We start from the raw sequence: 27,242 nt of genomic DNA, 5'->3' as shown, positions 1-27,242 counted from the left end.
GATGTATGGACAAGGCTTATGTTGGCTTTTTGTGTTCTCCTTGCTTTTTCCTTTTCATATCACGTTTTGCATGAAGGGCCGTGTAACACGCAGCTCGCGCTCGATTATTTCCTCTTTTTTATCCTTGTATAGGCCGACTGATGTCGGGCATGGTCTCATCTATGCGGATACCAAATAAAACAGTACACAGCTGGTGATTTGTGTATAAAGATGGTTGCAATATTCCACAGGCGTGAATGCAGGACGGAACAGAGATTTTGTCAGGGCTGTGGCCGATCGTTGCAGCATCTGCGGCTAAGGATGAGTTGCTGAAGGATGGTATCGGCCCCCCTTAAGGACGATAGTCTGATGTGTTTCGAACGCATGACTGAGTATTGCGATTCTGGATATGTTTCCATATTGCACTGAGGTGAGCTGATGCGTGAGTCAACAGGATTGATGCTCAGCATCTACCAGACTCCCCTACATGAGGAAAAGGGGCAGCGTGGGAGGAATGCGAAGAGACGGCCAGTCCCCTTCATCTCAGGGGCTGGGCGCACCTGCTCGCCAGAGCCTTGGCAACGGCCTCGCCAAACGGCCAAGGCGACAGCTTCGACGCCTTGACCGGGTCGTGAATCGTGATCCACAGAGTCCCTCGAATTTCCTTGCCGTTTCCCACGCCGTTCCGGAAGCCGAGGTCCTCCAGGCTGCGGTAGATGGCGCACTTGAGGCGCCTCTGCGTCAGGGTGCGCACCACGGACGAGGCCCCCGCGCCCGTCAACATGATCCAGAGGGGCTCCTCGAGCGTCTTCCGGCGGTACTTGTCGCGGCGGGCGGCGGCGAGCGGGTGGCCGCGGGGGTCGAAGAAGCGCAGGTCGTGCGGGTGGATGAGGTGCCGCGGGCTGAAGGCGATGGTGGCATTGTACGCCTTGGAGGCGTTCTGCAGGGCCGGGCCGGTGGTGAGGCGGCGGGCGGCGCCGTTGTCCGGCTCGAGGTTGTAGGTCGCGAAGAAGTCCCTGTTCTCGCGGTTCGTGAGGAGCCTGCCGTCGGGCTTGACGAACTTTTTGGCCTCTTCGGGGATGAAGCGCCGGATGGTGTCTCTGAGGAGGGGGGTTTTTCGTTGGAAGGGTGGTGGTGGTGTCCTTTGGCGTGGGGTTCTGGTGGATGATGACGATGAGGAGGATGAGGAGGATGAGAAGCGGATGTTTGTTGGGGGGCGTGGACAGAATAAGGGACCTTGAGAGCATGGGGATTGCGTGAGTCGCTTGGTGATGAGATGCAGCATGGGCAGGGGAGCGTGAGATGCCACTGTCATGATGGTGATGCTGTGATGGTTTGGGTCGACATGTGGAGCTTGTTTGTATTTTTTTAGGTTTCTCTCTTCGTCCGTCTGGATTTGATATGTGTCTCTTTGCTGGATCTTACAAGATGCTTCGCTGCATGAAGTGGTCGACGATATCACGATGAAGGCTGCAGAGCTTGAAGCTGCTTATGTAAACCAGGTGTGGCGCAAGGTACAGAAGACCTCGTCACTGGTGAAAGTTCTTCAATGGTCTCTAATCTCTCACCAGGTACCTCAACACGTATCCAGATTTTCATATGTTCAGAAATTATTCTATTGAAGACTTTGTTTATTAATGGTGTGGTGTGTTGGAAAGGCAGTACTGCTGCAGACTTCCATAGAATGCTGCAGATGTACGGAGTAATGATGAAGAGATGACTGGCTATTTTTACTCTTGATGCGCATGCACACACTCCACCTGGCCTGCAATATCCCTTGTTTTCAGCCACATTCTCCCGTCCGTCTTGAGATGTGGTATCCGCCTCTCCAGATCATGGCTGCGAAGACAAGTCGACTCATCCTTCTTCAACGTGAGTCAATATTTAAGAATTTCGTACCATCAACTCTTGCTCCTAGATTGAGAATCAGCGTAACCCGCATGATCCTGCTGGCCTCGAACCTTGTAAACGTTGAGGCGCTTACACGAGGCTTTGCCTGGTGACTCTCATCACGTGACTCATTGAGTCACCAAGCCGCATGCATTTTCCTGGGCTGACTTTGCGCCTGAAAGCTAATTCGCCCCAACCTTGCCTCACCTATAAGAATCTGCGAGTCGCCGACTTTTTCCTGACCTCCTGCGTCTCACGGTCACCGACACTCCAGATTCTTTGAGCCAACAGTCAAGATGCCTAAGAACAAGGGAAAGGTACGTCTTTACTCGTGTTTCTTGCGGCAGCACAGCGCGACGGAGTGAGAGAAAAGACGCAGCCACCGAAGAAAAAATAAGGGCGGGAGGGAATACGCAAATTAATTCCCAAAACAACCCCTCCCCCACCAACTTTTCGATGGTCTTCTTTTTTTCCCGACTCTCGACGCGGCGGTGAAGGAAGAAAGGAAATTCGAGGAAATGCTGTCTTTTGATGACATGGAGCTCACGGCTAACGACTTTCTCTCTTTCTTGCGCAAAATAGGGCGGCAAGAACCGCAGACGAGGAACCAAGGAGAACGATGACCAGCGCCGAGAGCTGACCTTCAAGGAGGACGGCCAAGAGTACGCCCAGGTCGTCAAGATGCTTGGCAACGGCCGACTCGAGGCTATGTGCTTTGACGGCAGCAAGCGTCTCGCAAACGTATGTCGAATCCTTTTACCCCTGAGAAATAAAATGATGCACACAAATGAAGAGGCGGGAAAAACAAGACGCATGACGCGCGGCCGATGCTGCTCCACCATCTTCCGCCGTCAGGGCAAGGCAGCGAATATGGGAACACCAAGAAGAAAGAAGAGCACAGGCTAACGACGTTCGTCTAGATCCGTGGCAAGATGCGCAAGAAGGTCTGGATCAACCAGGGCGACATCATCCTCCTCTCCCTGCGAGACTTCCAGGACGGCAAGGGCGACGTCATCCTCAAGTACACCTCCGACGAGGCCCGCAACCTCAAGAACCTGGGCGAGCTGCCCGAGAACGCAAAGATCAACGAGACGGACACGTACGGCCAGGACGGCGACGACAACGCCGGCTTCGAGTTCGGCGCCGACGAGTCCGAGTCCGAGGCGTCTGAGCCTGGCGAGAAGAAGGAGCTCGACATCGACGACATTTGAGCGTTCTCTGTCTTACTCGGCTCAGGGAAAACACCTGCGGAGGGACAAAGAAGGAAATATTCACGCCTTTGCCTCCTACTGCTCACATGAACTCAACATCATCCCTTTTGCCCGTTTCCGACCCCTCTGTGCGCTATGAAGAAGGATGGGAGGAAATGACAAAAGGTCTACAACAGCAACAAAAGGGATGGCCAGCCTGCAACCTTTGGTAGATTTGGCACGCTGTCTTCTCTCTCAAACCCTTTGGACGCAGCTTGAGGGGTCCCCCCCTCACCGCTGCTCGCCGGGTCCCACGACAGTTATCCGGAGTGGAGGATTATTCGATGGCCGCGGTGGGAGAGACGGCGCGGCTCGTCACTTGGGTGTATTTCTTGTCTTTTCACACGTTCACGTTTTCCACCTTTACTACTAGGACCGTTGGTATGATTGTTATGTTTCTTTTACTCTCATGACTACGGCTATTCCCCTTTACTTTCATGGTGCCTTTCCATGACTATATTCCTCTGTGAACATCATGAGACGTTGTAGGACGTGCCTCCATTATACCTTTTTGTGAAATCTTTTATTTCGTCACCCTCTCTTCCACCTCTTCATCTTGATTCATCCTAAACCTTTCCACCCCATCGACAGCGTACCATTTGCTACAGTATTTGAGCCGATCAATCTATCAGATAATAACATCAACTGCCTTGCCTACAACTGACTCCAGACACCTCTGGCCAGCGTGCCCCTCCAGACCGACTACCCATTTCCGGCCATACATCTCCCCGTAGACCGCAACCCTTCGTGAATGTCCAACTTGTATGGCAAGCACAGGGTTGTAGTAATTTTGTCGCTGGACTTGCCGTGTGCAAAGTCAGCTTGGCATGCAGCCATTGTGCTTATTCTCCTGTTTCCCCTGGTTATGGTATTGTGATGAAGGGAATATAGTGTCCTCTCCGGCCTTTGATGGCCGTCACAAATACCACAACTCATAAGGCGCATCTCGCTTCTTTTCTCGTCAAAGAGCCAAGTTATTTCTCTTTACCAATCGTCATCTTCCTCTTCGTCATCTATACACGCAGAAGAATCAGTATTCTGATATGTATGTACCTCATAGGTAGTGAGTAAAGGAATATGAGACAGAGAAACTTACCGCTCTTGCTGACTTTGTCCTTCCTCTTTTGCAAGGCTGCTGCAAGGGCATTTGCCATGCCGCCGCCGGCCGGAAGACTGGGAGCACTTGCGCTGGCACTAGAAGATCCTCCAACGGCTGCCGCACTGCGATCGTTGATCTTGGATCGGTCCACCTTTTTGAGTGCTCCAATGCCTCCTGCCTTCTGAATATCTCCAAGAAGGGACATACGTCCACCATCCACCTGAGGTAGTGGAGCCGTAGGCCCTGAAGAATAGCCAGAATCTCGGTTGGGCATTGCCGGAGGGGGAGGAGGCGGCGCGCCTGCTGCTGATGGGAATGGTGGCGGGGGAGGGGGAGGAGGAGGAGCACTTCCGGCTCCAGGGATCGGTGGAGGGCCGGGTGGAGGCGGGGGCGGGGGTGCTGGAGGCGCACTGCCAGCTCCCGGGACCGGCGGGGGACCAGGCGGAGGCGGAGGGGCATGAGCAGCGCTGGGCATCGGAGGAGGAGGCGGCGGTGGGGGAGGAGGAGCACTTGCGGCACCTGGTGAGGGCATCGGCGGCGGTGGCGGCACCGAAGGAGGAGCGCTGACCGTAGGCAGTGGAGGAGGCGGAGGCGGAGCTGGAGCGCTGCTGGCTACCGGCACGGGAGGAGGGGGCGGGGGCGGTACGTGGCTGACCGCGGGCGGAGGAGGGACCGGCCGAGCACTTGGCGGCGGCAATGGAGGAGCGCTCGAGCTCGGCACCTTGGGAGGCAGAGGCGGAGGGAGAGACACCGGAGCCGGCGCACCGGCATCGCTGCCACGAGGTGGCGGGGGAGGAGGCACGGGTCCGCGACTTGGAGGCGCAGGGACGCGCTGACCGGTGAAGGGAGGCGGAACACCGAACTTGTGAGGCTGGTCTTCAGCGTCCATGGGCGTCTTGGCGGGCCGAGGGGGAGGAGGAGGCCCGGGAACGGATGGAACAGCAGCAGGCGCGGCGGGCTTCTTCCTCTCATTGACCTGATGCGCAAACTTGCCCGCGTCGGGCAAGGGTGGAGGGGCATTGAACCTCGGCCGAGGGGGGGATGGTGCTCTTGGTGGGCTGGGATCGCCGTCGACCTTGGCACCCGACCGCCGCGGAGCTGGAGGGGGAGGAGGTCCGGCTCTCCTTGCGGAAGGCGACGCAGGCGGAGGAGGCGGCGGCGCCCTCACCGCGTGGCCGTTGGTCGAAGGCGACGGCAGCGCAGGGGGTGCGGGCGGGGCAGGAGGCGGCGGCGCTGCTTCGCTCTGCAGCTTGGCCTGTTCTTCTCGGAGGAAGTCGACAATGAACTCCTGGTTGTCTTTGATGAAATCGTCCGTCAATCCCTTGTCACTGAGGTCCTGGCCGAAATGCTCGCGCCACATAGGATCAAAGGCATCCAGAAGAGCAAACTCAGAACCGCCGTCGAAGCTGACAGAAGAGCCGGAATTGTGAGAGAAGCCCGACAAGTTGGAGGTCGTGGTGTCCGGCATCATGGAGACGCTCGAGTGTCGGTGGAAGATGTTCCCCAGTAAGCCGTGCTTCTGGCCTCCCGACGCATGAGCCGATCCGCCAAAGGGCGTTGCTCTCGTGGCTCGGCTGGCGTTCTTTTCTCGCTCGTCCATTTTCTTCTTGAACTGCTTGGCCTCTTTCTCGTCGACGAAGCTGAGTCCGGCAAGGCACTCTTCCAGCTCGAACGTATGAAAGAAGGTTCGGTCCTGGTTGTAGCTCCACGTATCGAAGATTTCTTGGTCCCAGATGACCCCGCGGTTGGAGGGCTGTTTCAAATTGCCAAAGCTGTTAACATGATGAACTCTCTTCCTCTCTTCCCAATTTCCCCTGCTTCCACATCTTCTTCTTCGCTATTTCGTAGATCGCCTTCACTTCCAGATTCTCTCCAACTATGCTGAAGAGACTGGCGATCAACGGGCTTTTGGGGGGGAAAGCAATTCGAGGATTATTCATACCGAGATATCAACCATCTTGAGCCAGTAGGTATTGCCCACCAGGTCGTTGGCCAGGACAACGGCGCCCTGCAGTCCTGAGTAGGTCCATTTCGAGCGATTGGGGTAGGCGACGTAGAGCTTGGCGACGGCGACGGCCTGGATCTTGTTGGACTGCTTGGGCACGTGGCGCTTGACGGTGTCCTTGTCGTCGTCGCTGAGAATCGAGGGCATGTTGGCGGTAGACCCGCTGGAGGGCGGTCGCTGAGACGGAGACGGGCGGCGGAGTCAAGGGGCGGACGGACGAGGTCGAGGCTGGAGGATGGCGGGAAATTGACAGGAGGAGCGAAGAGTCAACGAGCGACTTGTTCGTATAGCGTCGGTTCGGCGGCGTGGAAAGAGGGGGAGCGCCTAAGGTTGGTAGATGAGATGGTAGCTTTGACCGTCTCCTCTTTTCGTCTGGCAAGCCAAAAGTTGGCGCCCGCTGTCAAAAAGGCAGCACAGCAATCGTCGGTATTTCACTAAGGACCAGGCAGACGCGGGCGATGCTCTCGGGCCGAAACGACGGAGCTGATGGGCTGCTTGTCACGGGCGTGATCGAGTCGGACGTGCGCCTCCAGCAGCGGAGGCATCAAGGGAGAATTGCGAGTGGTTTGCAGGGCGAAGAGCGAGAGCGGGAGGGAAGAGGGAGAGGTGAGGTTGAGTGAGTGAGCCACTCGCTGCTGTGGACAAAGCACTGCAGGTGGCTGGAACCGGCCGGGAATCCGCACATCAGGCAGGGCGGTGGAGCTCTGGCGGTTTCTGGGGGTTCCGCTTCGGGGGGCGTTTGTGGAATCCGCAGCAGCTGTGCGAGGCACGAGCACTATAAATTGCGAGGATGCGGGCGCGGATAGGGCATGGTGCTCCCTGTAATGAAGTACAGAGCGCTAGCATCAGCGGCTACAGGCAGATTGGGGCGTTCAGTCGATTCACTCAATGGCAGCTTGAGCGGGAGTGAACAAATCAGCAATCCATCAACCAATGCTGACTGACCTTCAATTGCTGACAGGACTTTATTTTGCGGCCACCACGAGGCCGCGCCAGTCCCTTCGTCATCTCGCAGGAAAGGCACGATGCCTCTTTCGACGGCGACGATGCTTTACGATTCCAGAACGTAGCAGAAGCTATGGGTCTTGTTGTCTGATATATCTACTATCTACCTACGTAGTACTCCGTAATTGTACGGGATCCATTTCGGGCAGATGCGGGTTCAAACGCCATAGTACGAAAATAGATTCATATGGAATGGTCATTTACAGTGACATTCATTCGACCCTTACATCATGATCATGGCCTCTAGGCATTCATTCATACCCCGCCGTTGCCTTATGTACTTTGAATGATTCAAGGGGCACAGCGAATCCTCTGCGAGAGGCCGTGTTACGCAGCAAAGAGAGAAAATTATTATTAAATCATGTATCATTAAAGTCGTGGTCGTTTGGCCTTGTTGCTTATTTGTTCAACTCCTCCTTCCTAGCTTGACGCTCCTCCTTGGTGCCCTGCTGAGGAGGCATCTCCTTGGCCACGGCTGGACCCGGGTGAGCTTGATGCGCGGCAAACTTGGGGTCGACGTTCGACTCGTTGATGGGCTGGATTGAGAACTGCTTCTCGCCCTATACGTCTGTCTATCAGCGAATGCCATGTCTTGTTTCGGCGGTGTTAGAGAACAGGAATAGGTAGACAAACCTCGTTCTTCTGCTGGTTCTTGCCAGAGTCCATGATGGTTCTAGTGCGTGTAGCGGGTATCTTTGTGTGTATCTTTGTATGTGTGCAGCGTTGCGAGATTGTCCTGTGACGAAACAAAATCATGCAATTGTTGACAGTGGAGTGATGGTGATTGCAGGTGTAGGTTGGCGGTAAACCGCAAACTGCTGTCGACTTATATATCCTGGTAGCCTATGTAAGCGCCTTGGGTAGGTTCAGACAGCTGGAGCCCGCAAAAGTTGGCAGGTTCAAGCAGACCGGTGGCGTTAGCTGGATGACGTTGGCCGAGACGTCATTGGCACTCACTGCATTTGTCCTGTCCGGTCCTGTCCAAGCCTTGGTTGGGCCAGCTGTGCGACATGCCACCCTGTAGGACCTTTGGGTAATACCATTTTTGGGAGAATTGAGATTCAGACGCATATGAAGTATCACTGCAATCGCTCTCTGGTGTTTCATTTATTGATGAATGCACTCGGTACTTTTGGGCCCTGCCTTGGTGATGTAGTGTCATGTCATTGCTTGCGTCCTCAGGATCACGTACAAAACGGCTTAGGAATGAGTAATAAGGAGTACTAGCAATAGAAAAGTATCACGTGAAAAAGACCAAGACCAAACGGCAATTCCCCAGCGTTAGCCGTCACACTAAAACGGCTCCGTCTAGGTAACGGACGGGCACCTCATGCAGCTAACATCCACTGCATCTTAGAACGGAACTCTTACAGCTTCAACTTCACGCTTCGGCCATGAAGCATCATCACCATCCCCTCGGCGCCCCGCATGTCGACCAGCAATGCGCCGCAGCCAGTCAAACTATCGCTGCCCCTGGTTGGTTCTCCTGCTGCCAGTCTCCCCCCGGTCTCTGCCCACGGGCTAATCCAGTCCCCATAGGAATACCAGCAGCAGCTGTTCCAGGAGCTCCGAGCTGAAGATGAACTCGTGATTCTCGCCCGTGGCCTGGGCCAGATGCGCATTGTCACGAATTTGCTGCACTCCTACGATGCTGCGGGAAGCAATCTCATTGTCGTTGTCGGCGCCAACGAGCGCGAGAACAATTGGATTGGCGAAGCCCTGGCCGAGCATGCCGCCATCAGTGCGTCTCCCAAGGCACGCGGCTTAACCGTGGTCAACACCGATCTTCAGACCGTCGGTGCCAGGGAGAAGATGTATGCGAATGGAGGCATCTTCAGCATCACATCTCGCATTCTCGTGGTCGATCTGCTGACGGGACTGCTGAACCCCGAGCTCATCACCGGCATCATTGCTCTCCACGCGGATCGAATCATCGCCACGTCTCTAGAGGCCTTCATTCTGCGAGTGTATAGGCAAAAGAACAAAGTGGGCTTTCTCAAGGCCTTCTCAGACAATCCGGATCCCTTCACGACGGGGTTCTCGCCATTGGCCACCATGATGAGGAATCTCTTCCTCAAAAAGGCGTCCCTTTGGCCCAGGTTCCACGTCACCGTTGCCCAGTCTCTTGAAGGCAAGAAGAAGGCGGAAGTCATTGAGCTTGAAGTGCCCATGACGGACGCGATGAGGGACATTCAGAATGCCATCATGGAATGCGTCGAGGTCAGCATTCACGAGCTGAAGAAGGGCAACTCGGGCTTGGAGATGGACGACTGGAACCTGGACAGCGCCTTGCTCAAGAACTTTGACGTAATGGTTCGCCGGCAGCTGGATCCAAACTGGCATCGCGTCAGCTGGAAGACACGCCAGATTGTCAACGACTTGACTATTCTGCGCGGACTTCTCAGCAACATACTCACTTATGATGCCGTGTCCTTTCTCCAGCACCTCGACACCATACACGCCGCGCATTCTCCTCCTCCCGGGTCCACCCGGCAGTCTCAATCCCCTTGGCTGTTTCTGGATGCTGCCCAGACCATCTTTGACACCGCACGCAGGCGTGTTTACTCTGCCAGTCCCAAAAGTGTATCACAGAGTGGCGAGAACATTGATTCTTTGCGCCCCGTCCTTGAGGAGCTACCGAAATGGGGCATACTCGCAGAGGTTTTGGAGGAAATCGATCGAGACCTTTTCTATGAGCCACAGGTCCGAGATGACTCTAACGGGGGCATACTCATCATGTGCTCAAACACGGATACGTGTCGGCAGCTGCGCGACTTCCTTCAGACTATGCATATCAAGCCAAAGAATGTAGACAGGGGCGGGTTTTCCGCCGCAGATGACCCAGAGCTTGAGCCCGAGCGTGCCGAGGAAGCCCACAAACCGTCCGCCAACTTCATGCTGAGGCGGAAGCTTCGAAACTATCTGAGATGGAAGAAACAGTTTGCGCAGGTCAGCGCCACCCTGTTTGCCGAGAACCAGAAAGCCCTCAACGGGGCAACAGACACGCGGTCAGGGCACGGCGGCAGCCTTAGGGGCGGCAAGGCACCAGCAAACAAACGACGGAGAATGCGCGGCGGAGGCAATATCGGAGGCTCTATGATCATGTCCGGGCGTACCGACAATGGGAGTATTGCGCAGTATTTCGAGAAGCCTGGGGAGGTGGCCGATCTGATGGCGGAGGTCCAGATCACGGAAGAGGAAGCGCTGCAGCAGAAAGACGACATTGCCGCCGACCCGCTCGAGAACATGGAGGATTACTATCAGCTGTACGAGATGCAGGACTTGGTGATTGTTCACGCCTACGACGGAGACCAGGATGAGCACGTGCTGGAGGAGGTCAAGCCGCGCTACATCATCATGTACGAGCCCGACGCCTCCTTCATCCGCCGCGTGGAGGTGTACCGCTCCTCACACAACGACCGCAACGTCAAGGTATACTTTCTGTACTACGGGGGCTCGGTGGAGGAGCAGCGGTACCTCTCCTCTGTCAGGAGGGAAAAGGACGCCTTCACCAAGCTCATCAAGGAGCGGGCGAGCATGTCGCTGGTCATGACGGTCGACCCGCACGGCATCGAAGACCCGCAGGAGGCCTTCTTGCGCACCGTCAACACCCGCATCGCCGGAGGCGGCAAGCTAGCGGCCACGGCAGAGCCTCCGCGGGTCGTTGTCGACGTGCGAGAGTTCCGGTCCTCGCTGCCGTCTCTGCTGCACGGACGCTCCATGGTGGTGGTGCCGTGCATGCTCACGGTGGGCGACTACATCCTGTCGCCCAACATTTGCGTGGAGCGAAAGTCCATCAGCGATCTCATCTCGTCCTTCAAGGACGGCAGGCTGTACAGCCAGGCCGAGACCATGTTCCAGCACTACAAGAACCCCATGCTGCTCATCGAGTTCGACCAGAACAAGTCCTTCACGCTGGAGCCGTTTGCGGACCTCTCCGGCAGCCTCAACAGCGTCGCGCCCACCAACGTCTCGTCGGATCTCCAGTCCAAGCTCGTGCTGCTGACGCTCGCGTTCCCCAAGCTCCGCATCATCTGGTCCTCGTCGCCGTACGAGACGGCCGAGATATTTGCCTCGCTCAAAACGCTGGAGCACGAGCCCGATCCGATCGCGGCGGTGCAGGCGGGCCTGGACAAGGATTCCAAGGTGGAGGACCAGGTCTTTAACCAGGAGCCCCAGGAGATGCTGTCCAAGGTGCCGGGCGTGACGCCGCAAAACATCAAGAGCCTGGTGCTGGACACGGAGAACATACGGGAGATGGCCAACATGACGGAGAAGGAGCTGGAGCCGATTGTGGGCAAGACGTCGGCCAGGCAAATCTACGGCTTCTTTAACAGAAATGTGATGGAAGAGGAGGACTAGCCTAGGGGTTTTACGTGTATAGGGAGATCCTAACCCCCTTTCCTCTCCATAAACCCCACCCTGAGTGGCATCTAAACGACATGGCGTGTGATTTGATGGTACACAATAAGCGACATAGGGACACATGCACGAGAGAGAAGAGTGTCGGTGACAGCGTCAATTGTCATTCGATGGTACACAACAAGCAACACTGGGACACATACGCGAGAGAGAGAGAGAGAGAGAAATGTTGGTGACAACGTCAATTATTCAGACTATGAAATGGGTAGTAGTAAAGCAAGACAAAGGAAAGCCCATAATATGCCACCGCGTCCGGGGGTTGATTAGAGGTCCAGGTATCTCAAGAGTCCAAAAAAAGAAAAAAAAAACAGGCAAGGAAATTGGTGGTTCGTCCTCCACACGATCGCAAATAGACCTCTCTGCTTTGCTCTTTGTGGAGATGTGAGGGTGGGTGGTTCGTTTCTTTCGCGTCCATGTGTCGTAAAATCATAACCGGTTCGTGAAACGGGGAGCATCGATGTTCCATCACGCTCCTTCTCTACTTCTCACTCTTCCAGCTCAGATTTATACGGTACTCCTAACTCTGGACCCTCCCATGCCTCGATGTCTGTAGCGACGGTTGCCGCCGGAGCGACCGCACGTCAGGCAGGAGATGATGATGCCGAAGAAGGCGACGATGCCGTTGATAATAGCAGTGAGCATGTTGCCGATGCCGCTGATGATGGCCATGATGACGCTGCCAATCGTGCGGAAGATGGCTTCGAACTGTTGGAGATTGAATGTTAGAAGGATTGGTCTAATAATAGGTAGTAATTTGGAAAGGGAAGGGTGATGCTTACACAAGAGACGACGGCACCCATGATGACTGATTTGTCTTGTGGACTTTGTATGTGTTGTTGTGTGTGGTGTTTGTAAGGTGCTGTAGAGCGTAGTTTGGTAGGTTGGCTTGTTGTCGAGTTTCGAATAGAAAGGTTTGATTGGTGGTGGTGTAGAAGTGGTATCGTTTGTTTTGGTGATTGTTGATGGGGAAGGAGTCTTATAGAGAAGAAGAGGAAAGGAAGGAGCAGAAGGAAGGGGTGGCGACTGCACTTCTCTTATACACAAACTCGAAAGAGCTAACGGTCGTTTGTCCCCAGTTTGTCGCCTCTCACACAGGGAAACTGCAAAAGACGATAACGTACGAGTAGCAAGGGAGGGAGGGAAAGAGTGGTACGTGCATTTGCCATGGAACTTGAAAAAGCGCCACACAGGTACCTTGCCTTGGCATTCAGCTCCATGATGTACATCAAGACACACATGAACATTGAGATGACATTGTTGACGGCATCCCTGGCTCCTCCCCTCCCCCTCCTGCAGGCTCCTGCCGCTCACCGGTTCTTGGACGCAAAAGAAGAACCCACATCATTCTTTCGCTGTCTGTCCGCTTTTTCTTTCTGCTTCTTCTTCTTCTTCACTATCAGAAAAAAATCTAATTGCAAGTCCCTTCCGCATTGGTGTTTGAGATGGATGGCTGTATGGACCACCTGCCAATCACTTTCGTCATACCGGCTTCTGACATACATAACACACAATTTCGTGGCTACGGCACGGCTTGTGCTAGGCCGTACTATTCCAGTAACATCGCCTTTGGGCCAAAACGCTAGATCGGAAGCGTCAGTTGACAGGAAAGGAAAATGCGGCAGGCCGTTGGCCAGTCAGAGCGCTGTCTGGCCGTCCAACAGCCTTGGGCAGGCCAAGGCGACGGAAGGAAAAGAAAGAAAAGAAGGGCCTTCCATGACGTCAAAATGACTTTGCGCTGTCATAGCTTCATCACCAGCCACAGCGGCGTCACCACCACCAAACCGTTAGAATTCAGGTTATTCGCCCAAGGTATGCCACAAAGAAGAGATTGTACCTTCTGCGTGCTACAGGACACTGATTCACTCGCGCAATGGAATTCATTCTCCCTCGTTCTCGTCAAGAGTCGCTCTCCCCCCTGCGGCGCGTCTCCTCCGGCGGCTGCACATGTATGTACATGGTCCAATCCGGTAGCGCATCTTCTCCGCCTCTTGTTGCGGTAAGGCGGCCGTCCGCCTCATCGTCTCGTCTCCTCCTAGGCCCTCGCTTTTTGCAAGGTTTCACTGCTAAGCTCTCCGGTGGACCCCCCTTGACGTATGCACCAACCCTGGTCCTTGGGGAATCTTGATTTTCCCGGCCATTCTTCGTCTGTGCCGCCTCGCCTTGTCGGAGCGAAGCACGTTCGTGTGTCAGAGGAACGGATCGTGATCTTGGATACGGGCCTTTGTCCGTATCTCTCAATGTACATACTTCCCGTGGATTGCATCAGCGTTTCCGGCGATTTGGTCTCTCTGCCTTATCTCATCGTGAAAGGCCATCTCGAATGACGTCAACGTGTCTCAAACTCAATCCCAACCGTACTTCCATCCTTTCTCCCATCTGTTCTCAAGGTACGTACTCTTTTACCAGTGCATGCTTGCTTCTCGATGGCTTCACATGCTTTGCATGTGCGTGAACATCCTTTTTCGCGTGTCATCCATCTTGCCCCTTTTTTTGAGTTTCCCGCCCTTCTTTTCCCCTTCTTTTTCCCCTCTACCCCCCTTCCCCCCTCTCTCTCACATGTTCCCAAAAAACAGCCCACCTGTCCGCCAATTCCAATCAAGCCTCCTGCAAACGACATTACCGCTGCAGCCATGTACTACGGTCACCGTCTCTCAGGCACAGGCACAGGCACAGCAGGCACATGTTGCTGCTGCTGCTGCTGTTGCTGCTCACCGTATTCTGTTCCTGCGCCCGCCTACCGCCGCCATTGGCCCATGACCAAGCTGGTTGCCTGATGCCCGCAGAGGCGGTGTCGTCTGTCAATCGACTGAAAATGCCGGCAATTCGTCCATTCGAGCAGAATCCGCGAGTCCTCTGGGCGGTGTGTGCTGCACGCCTCCTGCACGGCTTGCTGTATGCTGCACGCTGTAGGTAAGGTACGTTGCAGTGTGCTGCTGTACAAAGTGTGCTGCACAAGTGTTGCTGTATTGCTGCACGAGTATGCGCTGCTTGCGACACGCGTCTATCGTACATGGGTGGCAAGCAATGTATTATCATTTTCCAATACTGCCACGAGCCAGACCCGGAGACTGAGGTGAGATGCCCTCCCAAGGATCAATTCGCCCGTAGACTATCGTAAATCATCCTGCTTCATCTTATCATCCTTGAATGGAGTAACGTCCAAAAAAAAAAAAAAAAAAAAAAAAAAGAGCTGAAGATTGTACACCCCAATTCCATTCATATCCGCCCACAACGCCATCTATATGCCAAGATAATAAGGGGAGAGGCGTACAAGTATGGACGAGCAGCCAATGATGGCCATCCCTTCTTCTTCGTTTTCTCTTCTTCTCTCTTCTTTTCTTGCCTGTCTCTGTCGGTACCCACGACTCACTACGTGAGATCATCGCGAGAACCACCACTTCTTCTTGTTGTTAAGTGTCCGTTGCATGTGTGCCCGTAGCAGCAGCTCCCTGTTCCTCGAGTCAAGGATGCCCAGGGCAGCGCCGTCCTCGTAGTAGGGCTGCCCGCGAGATAGCCGAGGCCGCTCATCGCCCGCCATCTTGATGCGCTGGATCCTGCGTAGCCTGGCCAACCCGTACCAGCAGACCACCAGAGAAAAGATCGTCGAGACGGCCGTGACCGCCGCGAAGCCCCAGTTTGTTTCCTCGATAAAATTCTCCAGGTTGGCTCCGTAGAGGCCGGCAATGAATGTGCCCATTGCCAGTCCCAGCGTGCCGATGCTGAACTTGAGTTCTAGAAGCATGAGGGCGTTGCGATTGGCGTCGAGGATTGCTCGTACGCTGTGGCACAGCATTAGAATCAACACAACAAGATATGATGGAGTGGAAAGGAACGAGCTAAACTTACAGGTCCTCCGTGTTCCGGATACCAGAAACCAAGTTGCTAGCTTCCTGCACGATTTCATCGGCGAGTTTATGATAGGACTCCAGCAGCATCTCAACTTCTGTGTGATCATCGGTGCTCCGATACAAATCGTGCACCTTTTCCGTCAGGTACATGGCGGCCAGGTCATCATCCGCCTCCAGTAGTTCCTCAATGGCGTCCCGCACCAGTTTGGCCTTTTGTTCGAACGTGCTGACTCGCTTTGAGAGGATCAGGAGTTGGCGCAGCTTCTGCCGGTCAATGTCGTCCTCCAGCTCGCTGAGGATGCGCATGACGGGCTCTCGCACCGACTCGAAATCCGCCTCCAGCTCCGACGTGACCGACGTCAAGACGGCCTCGAGAGCACGGAACTCGTAGGGCAGTCCCGGCACCCCAGGAGGAGGCTTCTGCTGGAGCTTCCCCTGAAGATCGTACATGAAAGCAGACTGCGGGTAAGAGGTCTTGGAGCCGTACACATCGAACAGGAGCACTCGATCGCGCTTGATCAAGACACGGAGATGTAGCAGGTTAAGCAGGATAGCCTGAGGGCGAACGAGAATGTGCGGGAGATTGGATGAGTCGATTTTGCGAAGATCGCGAGGCAGTAAGCCGTACTATATGTCCATGACCCCTCGGTTAGCATTGCCATTGTTTGTCGGGAGAAGCCGCGGCGCATCATCGTACCTTTGCAATCAGTTCCGTCTTTTTGAACTCGCCATCCATCAGAATCACCTTGCCGTTCTCATCGACCTCTGTGCATCGTAATCGTGGCTCCAGCGCCGCCTTGGCGGATAGGATACGCCGGTTGTTAAACATGGACGAGCCGTGATCCGCGTCGTCGCGAGAAGGCAAATCGTCTGGTTTGAGCGTCTTGGTTCCTTTCCGCGCTCCAATGCCCCATAACTTCTCCTGCCAAGAGGGAGCTGAATCAGGTGCTGGATCTCCATCCTCACCAACTGCTTTCTGGTACGCCGCCGCCGACGTACAAAAGGGCTTCCTCTTGAGGGTTCGCGCGCAGGCCTTTCGAAACACCTTTCCCATTGGGAACGGTTCCAAGCTGAATATCGATGCTTCGAGCTCGGTGAAGTGCATGGACTCGCCGGGCTTGGTCACGGCCGAATGCGCTCTGGCGACTCGCTGCCCGGGGGCGCCGTTCGTCACTCGGCCGAGGCAGCCATGAGCGCAGCTGTAACTGAAGAACGAGACGTCGGTCTGGGAGCGCAAGAATCGCAGAAGGCTTCGCGATGGCACCGGCGATCGCAATGCCGCGGATTGCATCGCTATAGAGTGGCGCGGGCACAAGAGAGCATCAACATGGACACTTTTTGTTTTTGGTGGTTCTCAACTTTGCCGTCGATCGAGTCGATTGCGTCGTCTGTAGCGGCACTGCTGCCTCTGATACAGCAGGTAGAGTCGTGATGATGAAGTAAACTTTAGACAATATGGAGACTTAAGAGTCTCAATGATAATAATTAGAGAGACAAAGGAGTTGAAGTTGGCGGCCCTCTTTTGCTCAGCTCGTCGACCGTAATGTCCAGCATCAGATCGATGGCAAGAGGTTTCTTTCCAAAATTTACTCGCTATCGCAATCAATGCGCACGGACCACCTGCCGGTCTTGCCCACCCCATGCTGAAGGAAAAACGCAGGAACGCCTCAAATGATAAGCTACAGCAAGAACGGGGAAGGTACGAACTACGGAGTACATATCACTTCTTGCGCAAGGTCAACTTCCATTCCATCGTCAACTTCAGATTGTTTTTTCTCTTTTATCAACTCTCGGTGTTGTCGAGAAACTGCAGAGTGCCTCAAAACGGCATCCTTGCAGCACTTGTACGGTATCAATTCGTCGACGTCATTTGCTCAATGTTACATCCTCCATTCACGCTCTTTTGCAGCGCCAGAAAGGCACGATGACTGGACCAGCCCCATGGAGCTGAGAAATCCATGGGCACCTGTCTAGCGATTGATACTCCAACCTGATGCACTCCTCCCGGCACAGCAAGCCCCAGCATTTGCACAAAGTCATCGAACCTCTGGAGCACTCCTTCGGCTGAAGTCTATTCACCGCCGTCTCGGCCTGGGCTTACCGCAACGAGACAAGAAGCTGTCGGTAGTCGAGCCGCGAAGGGTTCCGGCTCCACCTTAAATCGCCTGGTATTCCTCCCCAGAAAACGATCCCCAGACCCGTATGGTTTCTCGCTGGCTCAGCCATCGTTGGGACCCGGCTTGGGCATACCCAATGTCAAATGGTTCGCAGTCGCAGATAGATATCTAGCGACCGCCGTCTCTGCTCATGGAGCTCACCAAGATCCACGTACGGGGCAAGCGCAAGACGCCCGTCACGAACCGGCCTCAAGCGTTGTGCGAACCGCCTGTCAAGGCTCTGCGGACTAAGAAGTCTCTGTCCTCGGTCATGGCAACTCGAACAACGCGCCACCGGAGCACGCTCGACTCCCTTCCGGCGGAAATCCTCGAAAGCATCCTTCTACACAGCGCCAACCTCTCTCTTCCCCGGGTGAGCAACTTCATTGGCATGAAGCTTTCGGGTCGAGCCACACTGTTACGTCTCTTCATCCGGGCATTCCATGAGACGTGGGAGCAGTGGTTCGGCATCCCGACCGACCCCGCGATAGTCCATGGGCCTTGGCTCCAAGATGCCCAGCATGTTCCGTGCGGCGGAGATCCCTTATTCCAGGTTCGTGGTGTCTTCCTCCTGTCTCCCTGCTCTCAGGGCCCGTAGGATCAAGCGGGTGGTCTCCATATGTGGTGCAAAGCGGCCAGCCTCGGTCGGGAATCCATAATGCTAACCCGGTCTTATTTGTGTGCAGTCCCAAGTGCTCGATCAACCTTGGATCAGCATAGACTTGATCTTGCAAGCACAGCAGAATTGGGCCGATAATCACGGGCGAGGGCGCCACTTTCAACACAGTGCTTTCTGGGTTCATGATGCTCAAGAAGTCGGCCACGATTACAACGGGGGATTCTCTCATTTTAATGCGCGAGAGTGCTTCGAGGCAGACTACCAGCAAGCGATCAAGTGGCCAGCTTTTGCAGCCCGAGGGATTCATTGGTTCTCCCAAGATATCCATCCCTTGACACGTATTCCTGATCGACTCATTACCGGCCCCTGGGACGATGAGATGCAGCGGCAGCTCTTTTGGCTTTGTCGCGGTGGCTACATGACTTGCGGAAGGCTCTTCACCCAGCCCACCTGGGAGGTCAAGATTGAGCTCATCCGCAACGCCATGCTTAATGCCGAGGTGCCCAATCTGCTGGCCATCAACTGCCTCTTCCGCACCTGGGTCTTTGATGGCCTGCCTGCAGACGTTGTGAGGAAGGAGATCATCGGACTGGAGCGTCGTATCGAATGGGGAGGCGACCCTAACGAGACGAGAGAACTGCTACGACGAGTCAGAAGCGCCCTTTTCCTCTCGCTACATATCCCAGACCATAGAGCAGACCTTGTGGTTCGACGGTCTGACATCTAGGTTTTCTCTCCACCCTTTCCTCTCGTCGGCCGACAGGCGTCCATCCCTTTAGGAAGCGTGCGCTGGCAGGGCATCACTGCAGCTTGCGGATGTATGACGACCTCACCTGTACGAGAAATGGACGATTATGACGATAGTGGTCATGAGGATGATGGGACGGGCAATACCACGTATTCGCCGGCTGTTCTTCTCATCCACCTCCTCCCAAGGCCATTGGGCAGCCCTCACGTATGCAGGGCACAGTGGAGGCCATTGCCTCTGGGCCAAATGCAGAGGCCAGGATGATATTTGAGACTGCTGGTCGCTATTTCTTGTATAACCGGTGCTGCAGCATCGGTGCATTCATGCATCAATATCAACCGATGGTCAGGTGAGCTTTGGGTATGGTTACACAACATTCGTCGAACGGATACACAACTGGTGTACACAGAAAATCCGCGCAAAACGGTCCAGCAAGCCGGCTGGACAACGCGGTCCCTAGGTTGACCCTGACAACGGCCCGTCAGTCTCTCGTCTTGTCACGCCCACATTGAACCGGAACATCACCATTCGGTGGTCGCGCCTCTCTCCGTCTCCCTAAAGGGCTCACGTCTGCCGAGCTAGGACAGCTCATACCCAGGGCTTTGGATAAGCTTGAGGTCAACAGACGAATCAGCCGCGCGGAAAACTCGAGTTTTGTATCACGCTCAATGGTTGGCTCACATCCACGTCTGTCATTCTTGGAGAGGCTGAATCATTCGGTGGCCCCCATCTACGGTACCACTTCAGCTACGTGCTGTCTCTTATCACTTCCTTACCTTTATCTCAATTCTTCCCCTCAATCTTCCTTTGTTATGTGCGCATATGTATGTGTGGTCTATTCATGTGTGGTTTACGAAATGCGAGCGCATAACTTATAGGCAGCGAAGGAAGAGGGATTTTCATCCGTCCCCAATAATATCACAAAGCACTGGCTATCAATGCCTCCAGTTCATTCCTCATGTGGCCCGTCCTTTGTCCGGCTTTGATCGAAAAGCTACTCCCATCTTCCGACTCCGCGGGGAGGCCATTCAAGGGAGGGCAGTCAATGACTGGTCGATAACAGGGAGGCCATTGACGCAGCAACACGTAGAACTCTCAACAACAGCTGCAGCTATGAGGCATATGTGTCGGTCTACTTCCCGTCAACCTTGGCGAGGCCAGCAGAAATGGAACATATCCCACTCCACTGGCACACGAGTCGCGACATGGACCGTGACGCGAAGGCAGCCCCCCGTCTCATTCACGGTGTTTTCACAATCTGGCCGGGCCAGCCCATAGTACCCTAGACGTCGCCGTGAACGAGGACGCGAAGGCCTTACCCATCGTCTGGCTCTCCGGGGAAGGACTCACAACGGCCAAGTGACCAGGGCCGAAAGACTCCACCGTGGTCAAGAGAATCTCCTCTTTTGGAAAGTTGGCATCACACAAACAAGATGCTCGCTTCCCATAGGATTGCGACCTCTATCCAAGCGTATCTGCTACAAACATCGCATACTTTGAGCGCGGAGCTCAGTTTCGACGTTGATACAAGCCCACTGCATAGCAAGAGCCACAGTGTAAATGGAAATGGAGCGCGAGCAACGAGCAACGCTCACCAACGAGCAACCCTCCATCAGTCGCCACCGCTTACCCGACTAGGCAAGCTCCCGGCCTCAGGAAGCTGGCAACGAGTGAAATTTTTAGGGCCCCATGCTCCGAGACGATTTTCATGACTCACTCGGTAGGCGGTTTCACACACGCAAGCCAGAACAGCCGTCGGGATTCTTAGGCATCTCAACCAGGATGGGACAAGGCGTGTGGCTTTCTCCCCCCTCTCTTCCTTGTCTGGTCATAAGCCCTCTTCTCCTTTTGTGAGCAAGCGTCTTGGGTTCTTCCTCGAAGCCGAAGTCCCACAGGTCAGCATACTCCGTGCCGGCATCACTTTGTGCTTCTGAGAAGATCGGCCAAGGGAAGCATGCTCAGGTAGTGGACATGTAGCAGTATCCGTAAGGTATTTGTCCGCACCTACCAGTTGAACTGGCTATAGCTGTACAGCTACCTATGCTCAGGCGGATCTCGTTGGGCACTTGTCGGTGCTTGTAGCTTTGATTTGATCGCTCAAGTATCACGCATGGGGCAAAGGAAAGCCAGCAGCTGCTCGTCATCATGTCTGATTATTCCTCATCCGCTCACTTCCATCCTCTCTACGTACAGAGAGGGGTATCCAAGCGGACGAGGCTTCGTTGGCCTAGTAGGTAGAGCAAAAAAGAAGAAAAAAGTACAAAAAAAGGTATGGTCGCAAATGAAATCAAAAGCTTCTAGTCGTACAGTAAACACACAAAACCAGCCTCCAAACCTCCCACCGCTGGGTACAAACCTTCAAATTGCTTTCCACACTTTACAGGATATCTTTCGTGTCACCATCGTTGTAGCCATCCATATATAATTTCCCTTGTTTCTGGATGTAGAAACAGTAAAAAGATTAAACGCACTTTTTTTCCAAGGCGAAGCCGCTGCCTTGGAATACCATGTCCGGTGTTGTATGATGATTGCAGAAACGTACCCTCTGCCCGAGGGGTGCGATATCAAAAGCTCTGTTGTCAACGAGACGCCCCTGGCCTCCCCCTCGAGCGCCATCCATGTGAACCGTAAATTCTTCTAACAAAGGGAAGGGGGTAAAAGTGCAGCAAAAGAGAGAGTAACGAAAGAGAGGATCGGTGATGATGGCCAGACCAGATCCGTGAGAAAGGACAGCATTAGATTGATTGGCAAAAACAGTTCGCGTATAAAGCTTGACAATGTAACAAACGCCCCGTGTAAATTTCAGTTAAGGATGCCCCAAAAACTTGGCTCCCGGAGGCCGTATGAGTGGTTGCCTGTTGCCGCTTGATAGCCACTGGCCGCTTCGGCAGAGCAACAGAGTCGCTTCCTCGTGTCCTCCGGGCTGGGGAGAACAGGCACCTGAAAGTAAGGCTCTGATCCATCAAGTCGTCGCGAGCGAGCAATTGGCCAAGGAGCACTCCTAGCACCTTGAGGCGCGCAATGAAGGATCTCGCGGACATGCTCATGCAGAGGCTGGTCGACCGACGCGGTTCTGCTACGCTTAAGGCTGGCCTTGGGCGCAATGGGCGCTGAGGGCGTGAACTGGGCACTGCGGATGCTCTGGCTGTGCAAATGCTGAAGAGCGCGTGCGGCGTCTGAAGCGGCGTCCCGTGACATACCTTCCAACTCGCGCTGCTGTCTTGCCAAAGGGGTTTCCACGGAAAGGCCACCGAGTTTCGCAACCGGGCCGGTATACGATTCGGGGGATGACGTGAAACTAAACTCTTCATAGCTCTCTGATACGGGCTGGATAGTCGTCCTCAAACTCGACCTCTCATTCATCGCTTTCATCGATCGGGATCGCGACTGAGCCGTCAACGAGCCGTTGAGGGTCGCGCTAGCGAAAGATGATGCAGACGAAATGGAGGACGAGCGAGAGGTGTGCGAATGATCCGAAACCATCGAGTCGGGAGAGGACACGGTCGAGATTGAATTGGCAAGAGAAGAGCGGCGGGCGGGACAGTAGTTCAGTGGGGGCGTCGACGAGGTCGCGGGGAAGCGCTCCAGGTGTTGGACGGTGCTGAGGTTGCCAGCTTGAGCCACGGCCAAGCACATAGCGCTGCCTTTTCCGAGGAGGTGGGATGCCGCACTCACTGCAGGAGTGCAGATACCACTAGACTGCGGCGTCAAACGCGGCGTCGGAAGAGGTCCCAATGTTGGTGCCATCCTACCAGGAGTGGTCGAATGGGCCATCGTCGGGGTCGGCTCCAAGGGCATAGCAGCAGGGAAGTACTTGATGGGAAGCTTGGCAACACGGCTAGCGTCCTCAGCCGCAGCCAGAGCCGGGACAGAGACACGCGGGTGCTTCTGCTGCTGCTCCGTGGGAAGGTTGAGAATGCTACGAGGCGACAGTGCGCAGAGATCACTGGATCTCGCAGGCACGCGAAGGGCAGGGATGAGCCCCTCGATGTTGGTTAGATCCGGATCCAGTCGCAGGATGACCTGCTTCCACTCCAGCGTCTGCTGGGTAAAGGTCTGGGAGAGGGCACCAGGGGACGGTGGGGGCGGGGGCGGAGTGTGCTTGAGGACGATCTCTGTCCATCTCTGGAAGACGTCGTCTGTGATGTGCAGCTTCCAGTTGACGGCAAGCAGGAATGCGACCTCGTTCTGGTTGATCTCTTGAACATTGAGGCCAGAAATCTTGCTCCAGGCTCGCGCAGAGTAGTTGCGGTCTTGTAGGTATTTGGACGCGAGAATGAGGGCCGCGAGAAACATGCGCCGGCCGCACTGAAGAGCCCGGTCGGCGTAACGGTCCTCGTACTGCTCAACCGTGAAGCCACGCTTGGGGACGTGGGGCTTGATGAGGATGAGGTAGTACAGCGCCACCTGCAGGGTCGAGTAGCTGGTGCGCGAGCGCCGAAGCGTCTCCTGGATAAAGGTGCGCAGCGGCAGCACGGTCCGGTTGCCAGGCTCCGGGCGGCACGGGGCAGAAGAGAGGGGCCATATGGCTTCCACGATCTGAGTGGACGAATCTGCGGACGTAAAGGCTAAGCAAGGGGGTCTCGGAATCGCGGACTGTGTCAGTATTAGAGAGGCACGTACCGACAAGGCTATCAACAAAGTTTACTTTGCGGTCCGGTTGCCGCGAAAGCAAGGGCGGGGGGCATCCCGCACCACCGGCAGCTGCAGCGGTGCGTCGGGGGTTTTGGCGCAGCTCCAAAGGAACGACAGGAACAGGCGCAACCTGTTGGCCTTGGCGCTGTCTGCTCAGAACGTCGGGCCGACGGCCGAGGGCCTGGTGATCAGTCGAGGCGGATGTTGACGATCCCCGTGAGGCGAAGTAGGAGTGGCATGAGTCGCTCTCAGACGAGGTGGAAAGAGAAGCATCGTCCGAGGCCTGGGAAGCAGAATCAAACCCAGACCATACAGAGGAGGTAGAGGCGGAGGCGGATGAGGCTATGGAGGAGCTATAGGGGGCGTATTGACTCAAGGGGTCATAAGCGGGCGAGATAGTCGTCCCAGACGTCATTTTGTGAGAAGGTTGCGTGTGATTGGGGGAGAAGGTGCAGTTGTAGAGTCGTAGGGTTACAAAGGTGTAGAGTCGTTGGAATATAGTGAAAGCAGACTTGTATGTTGTCAAGCCAGCGTGCGTATTTCCAGTCGCCGTCAAGGCTAAGTCAACCGGAAGGATTGTAACAGTTTCGAGGGTGTACCGAGTCGTGGTTGCTTGCTTCTACAGCAATAGCATTCAATGATGCGAATGCACTGCCAGCAGAAGCGTGTTCGAGATGAAAAGAGGAAGGCCTTCCTTAGACAAGAATATAGGCCGACTTTTCACGAACGAGCAGACCGGTGGACGAAGCTGAGACGGCGACTGGAGAGGTAACTTTGTAGGTTGCAAGAGGCATCGCGAAACCAATGCTCTGGCGGGCTGGTTGTGGGAGGGGTTGATGAGACTCTTAGAGCAAGTCTATCATCGGGCGCAGAGTCGGAGGCCGGTTGAGATCGGTTGTGTTGTTGCTCGAGGCCCTGGGCCTATGACGATGGTGCTGTGGCTGTGAGAGGACGGGCTTTCGGTCTTGTCTTGTCGACGCGACGGCGGCTACAGGGATGGTGCGAGGGTCGAGTCGGGACCAGGGATCATCGAGATGGAATATGCAGGTACGGCTGAGGAGCTGGAAGCTATCAGGGCACCGGCAGGCAGCGTGCTTTGTATTTATCACGGCGACGAGTGAGATGTGACTCTTCGCAGCGTGGCCTGAAGGCTTAGGGGCTGAAGCAAGGCGGCGACTGGAGGTGACAGCCTGGCGGCGTGGCGGGAGAGGAATAGCGACTTTGACGCCTGGCAGGGAGTGGATACAGCAGCGTCGGGTCGGCTGTGTGACTCTTTCGCGCTGAGGTGGCGACTGACTGGGCAGGTGGCCGCCAACTGGCGATTTCGGAGCACAGCGCCCGAGCAGCTAAGGCTAGGCAGTGACAGTGAGTGAGACAGCGCCTGGAGAGCCGGGGCCACAGCGCTCGTCAACTGAGCAGAATAGGTGAGTGGCGAGGCCGAGTGAGTCGATTCGCCCACCGAAAAAAAAATAACAAAGGGAGGGAAGGGAGTCGAGTGATTTGATGGAAAACACACAAGGACACAGGAAAGGGCCAGGAGTCGGCGAGAGAGCGGTCAAAGGAGTAGCACAGGCAGCAATGCACGGCTATCCTCGAATTCTTCTTTCGTGTCTTCTCTTGTCCAGGTCAGCAGGACCGTGAGTAGGTAGTGATGATGAGCTGTGTTGGCTAGGGGTGGGAAAAGAGGCCAGAAGATGCGATGGGGCCGGTTGGTGTGCGTATGGTTGCGCCGTTGTCCAGGTACCAGAAAGACAGCACAGGCAGGCAAAAGGAAGCGCAATAGGAAATCGGCCAGAGTAATAAAGAGACAAGACGTGGCGTGACGGTAAGGAAATAGAAAAAGAAGAGATTCCCAAATATTAGACAGGTAACAGAAACGATGAAATGCGCCGGAGAGTAGAGAGGCACCAGAGCAGACTTCGAGAGTCGCTGGCGAGGTTAATACAGGGCGATAGCGAACTCCATGGCGACGTTCGATGGGGGAAGAGAAGCAGAATCAATCATGGCCATGGGGGTCGTGGCATATTTTTGAATGGCCGGCAGAGGCCAGAGTCGGACTGAAGCGCCGCCAGCCAGTCAGGAAATGCGAGCGGGACGCAGAGACACCAAGTGCGGGAGCACAGGAGAGCCGGGGTACGAGGGTACGAGGGTACATGCGACGGGACTTGGGGACTTTGGAAACGCGCAAGGGGGTGCTGCGATGATGCACCTGGATTTTCTCGACCTTTTTTCGTCGTCGCGGTCTAACCTGGTCCGGCACTAATACAAGAGAAGGTTCAAGCCTAGCACCACAACTGGCAGTCAGGACCTACCAGAGCGCTTTCTGCGCAAAGAAGGTACGCAGTACTCAGTACCGCATCACACGCCGTGCAACGACGGCGTCCTCCGTAGCCGGTACGAACTTGCGAGCTGGGAGGTGAGGAAATTGCGCTCGAAAACGTCTTGATGCGCTGCGAAAATGGGCAGCAGCCATCGATTCGGCTGGCTCGTCGCCGCTTGCTTCTCCAACCTGCGGCCTGGCGCGCGCTGATTGGTTCAGAATGGCTCCAGGAGGTGCCCCGCCCCTCTCTCCCCTCCTGCGGCTGGCGAATGGCTGGCAGGCGCGGACGCTCCAGTGGCCCAGCCAGCACACATGGCGCAGATTCCGCCTCCATGCTGGCTCTCCACAGCTTCCGCAGAGGCGCTGCACTCACGTTCTCAAGTTGTGCGTTGGATGAGTACAGTGGCAGGTACTTCGTCGGTGCAGCCGACTTTCCTGCCTTGACAAGTCCCGAGGACTTTGCGCCTTATCTCGTCCTGACGTACAGAAGTGCCTGGATCGTCGGCGCCTCGCGAGGGGGATCTGAACTGTCATAATCCTCCTATAGGTATCTTCGCGGTATAGCATAAGATGGAAAACATGGCGGTAGAAACTGATTCCGGTACGGAGTCTCAAGCATCAGAGGTATTCAGTCATCGTTTGCACTGCGTGTGCACAGAGCGAAGCGCAATCGTGGTGGCTTGGTGGCCTCATTGCCTCGGGCCTAGTGCGTCAAGACCTTTTGGCCGCTTATCCCGGCCGCAGCTTCAAGGTTGCTCCTGTTCTCGTGCCAGGCTGCCGTGCTCTTGCCTCTGCTCGCTCTGCTTGAAAGTTGCTTGCTTGTTTGCTTGCTTGCTATTGTTTCCTTGCCGCTGCCATCATATTTCACCTTTTGTGCCTTTTCTTTTGCCGGGTATCTCTGCAATACATCCGTCCCCCTTTTGCCCTCGTCGTTCCATCACTGATGTTCTTTCGATGCATCGTCTTTGGCACTTTACGTATTGTATTGCTCCTGCTAACCGAGTGACGGTCTTCTGGCTCCTGCCACTGCTCGACAGATGTGTAACTGCTGCCAAAGCGACGCACGGACCTGAGGCAATGAGGCAATGAGCGGCAGGCAGCGACCATTCAACGACTTTCCATTATTCCCCGTAGCCTGGCTCCTTTGAAAGGTACTCGTACTGTGAGAGATGCTTAGGTAGGGGCACGACAGTGCTTCCTTCCTCGATGCCTGTACGGAGAACGTGGTAAATTTACCGCTCTTGACAAGTGCTGCGCGGCTGAGAC

General features: G+C 55.1%; 9 protein-coding genes across 9 annotated transcripts; 3 read left to right on the top strand and 6 right to left on the bottom strand.

Annotated features, from left to right (window-relative positions):
* Positions 1–517: 517 nt before the first annotated feature.
* BBK36DRAFT_1165087 (hypothetical protein) lies at positions 518–1,294 on the bottom strand (the record flags this gene model as incomplete). The annotated part of the gene is made up of 2 exons (XM_024894736.1): positions 518–1,050; positions 1,216–1,294. The coding sequence occupies 2 exons, from the start codon at positions 1,292–1,294 to the stop codon at positions 518–520; spliced, it is 612 nt and encodes a 203-aa protein (XP_024753883.1).
* A 1,157-nt stretch (positions 1,295–2,451) lies between these two features.
* BBK36DRAFT_45524 (nucleic acid-binding protein) lies at positions 2,452–3,080 on the top strand (the record flags this gene model as incomplete). Its single annotated transcript, XM_024898095.1, has 2 exons — positions 2,452–2,610; positions 2,790–3,080. Coding segments are annotated over 2 exons (450 nt in total), but the record flags the coding sequence as incomplete, so codon positions are not given.
* A 1,023-nt stretch (positions 3,081–4,103) lies between these two features.
* BBK36DRAFT_1107484 (WH1-domain-containing protein) lies at positions 4,104–6,370 on the bottom strand (the record flags this gene model as incomplete). Its single annotated transcript, XM_024889259.1, has 4 exons — positions 4,104–4,132; positions 4,216–4,380; positions 5,302–5,971; positions 6,161–6,370. 4 exons carry the CDS (start codon positions 6,368–6,370, stop codon positions 4,104–4,106), a joined length of 1,074 nt encoding a protein of 357 aa, XP_024753881.1.
* Positions 6,371–7,626: 1,256 nt separating this feature from the next.
* BBK36DRAFT_1108566 (hypothetical protein) lies at positions 7,627–7,894 on the bottom strand (the record flags this gene model as incomplete). Its single annotated transcript, XM_024889378.1, has 2 exons — positions 7,627–7,788; positions 7,862–7,894. The coding sequence occupies 2 exons, from the start codon at positions 7,892–7,894 to the stop codon at positions 7,627–7,629; spliced, it is 195 nt and encodes a 64-aa protein (XP_024753880.1).
* Positions 7,895–8,585: 691 nt separating this feature from the next.
* BBK36DRAFT_1133978 (DNA repair protein) lies at positions 8,586–11,590 on the top strand (the record flags this gene model as incomplete). The annotated part of the gene is made up of 2 exons (XM_024892155.1): positions 8,586–8,704; positions 8,768–11,590. Exons 1-2 carry the CDS (start codon positions 8,657–8,659, stop codon positions 11,588–11,590), a joined length of 2,871 nt encoding a protein of 956 aa, XP_024753879.1. The 5' UTR covers positions 8,586–8,656.
* Positions 11,591–12,154: 564 nt separating this feature from the next.
* Positions 12,155–12,450, bottom strand: BBK36DRAFT_1174682 (hypothetical protein; the record flags this gene model as incomplete). The annotated part of the gene is made up of 2 exons (XM_024895935.1): positions 12,155–12,355; positions 12,430–12,450. 2 exons carry the CDS (start codon positions 12,448–12,450, stop codon positions 12,155–12,157), a joined length of 222 nt encoding a protein of 73 aa, XP_024753878.1.
* Positions 12,451–15,029: 2,579 nt separating this feature from the next.
* On the bottom strand, positions 15,030–16,789 carry BBK36DRAFT_1174679 (cora-domain-containing protein; the record flags this gene model as incomplete). Its single annotated transcript, XM_024895934.1, has 4 exons — positions 15,030–15,429; positions 15,497–16,125; positions 16,196–16,606; positions 16,718–16,789. The coding sequence occupies 4 exons, from the start codon at positions 16,787–16,789 to the stop codon at positions 15,030–15,032; spliced, it is 1,512 nt and encodes a 503-aa protein (XP_024753877.1).
* A 1,016-nt stretch (positions 16,790–17,805) lies between these two features.
* On the top strand, positions 17,806–19,000 carry BBK36DRAFT_1107653 (hypothetical protein; the record flags this gene model as incomplete). The annotated part of the gene is made up of 2 exons (XM_024889278.1): positions 17,806–18,207; positions 18,341–19,000. 2 exons carry the CDS (start codon positions 17,806–17,808, stop codon positions 18,998–19,000), a joined length of 1,062 nt encoding a protein of 353 aa, XP_024753876.1.
* A 2,788-nt stretch (positions 19,001–21,788) lies between these two features.
* BBK36DRAFT_1174670 (hypothetical protein) lies at positions 21,789–24,077 on the bottom strand. The gene is made up of 3 exons (XM_024895933.1): positions 23,645–24,077; positions 22,774–23,574; positions 21,789–22,695 (listed from the first exon to the last, which is right to left on the bottom strand). Exons 1-3 carry the CDS (start codon positions 24,069–24,071, stop codon positions 21,824–21,826), a joined length of 2,100 nt encoding a protein of 699 aa, XP_024753875.1. The 5' UTR covers positions 24,072–24,077; the 3' UTR covers positions 21,789–21,823.
* Between the last annotated feature and the right edge of the window lie 3,165 nt (positions 24,078–27,242).

The sequence above is a fragment of the Trichoderma citrinoviride genome, assembly GCF_003025115.1.
Source record: "Trichoderma citrinoviride strain TUCIM 6016 unplaced genomic scaffold BBK36scaffold_1, whole genome shotgun sequence".
Lineage (NCBI taxonomy): Eukaryota > Fungi > Ascomycota > Sordariomycetes > Hypocreales > Hypocreaceae > Trichoderma > Trichoderma citrinoviride.
This window is presented reverse-complemented; position numbering and strand designations above follow the sequence as displayed.

What these genes read in the sequence shown, in the direction of transcription:
- BBK36DRAFT_1174670 (XM_024895933.1), bottom strand. Translation starts at nt 24,071, where the DNA reads ATGACGTCTGGGACGACTATCTCGCCCGCTTATGACCCCTTGAGTCAA. An exon ending in CTTTGTTGATAGCCTTGTCG is followed by an intron (nt 23,575 to 23,644) that starts GTACGTGCCTCT and finishes TTACGTCCGCAG; the next exon opens with ATTCGTCCACTCAGATCGTG. An exon ending in GGCCCATTCGACCACTCCTG is followed by an intron (nt 22,696 to 22,773) that starts GTAGGATGGCAC and finishes GCACTCCTGCAG; the next exon opens with TGAGTGCGGCATCCCACCTC.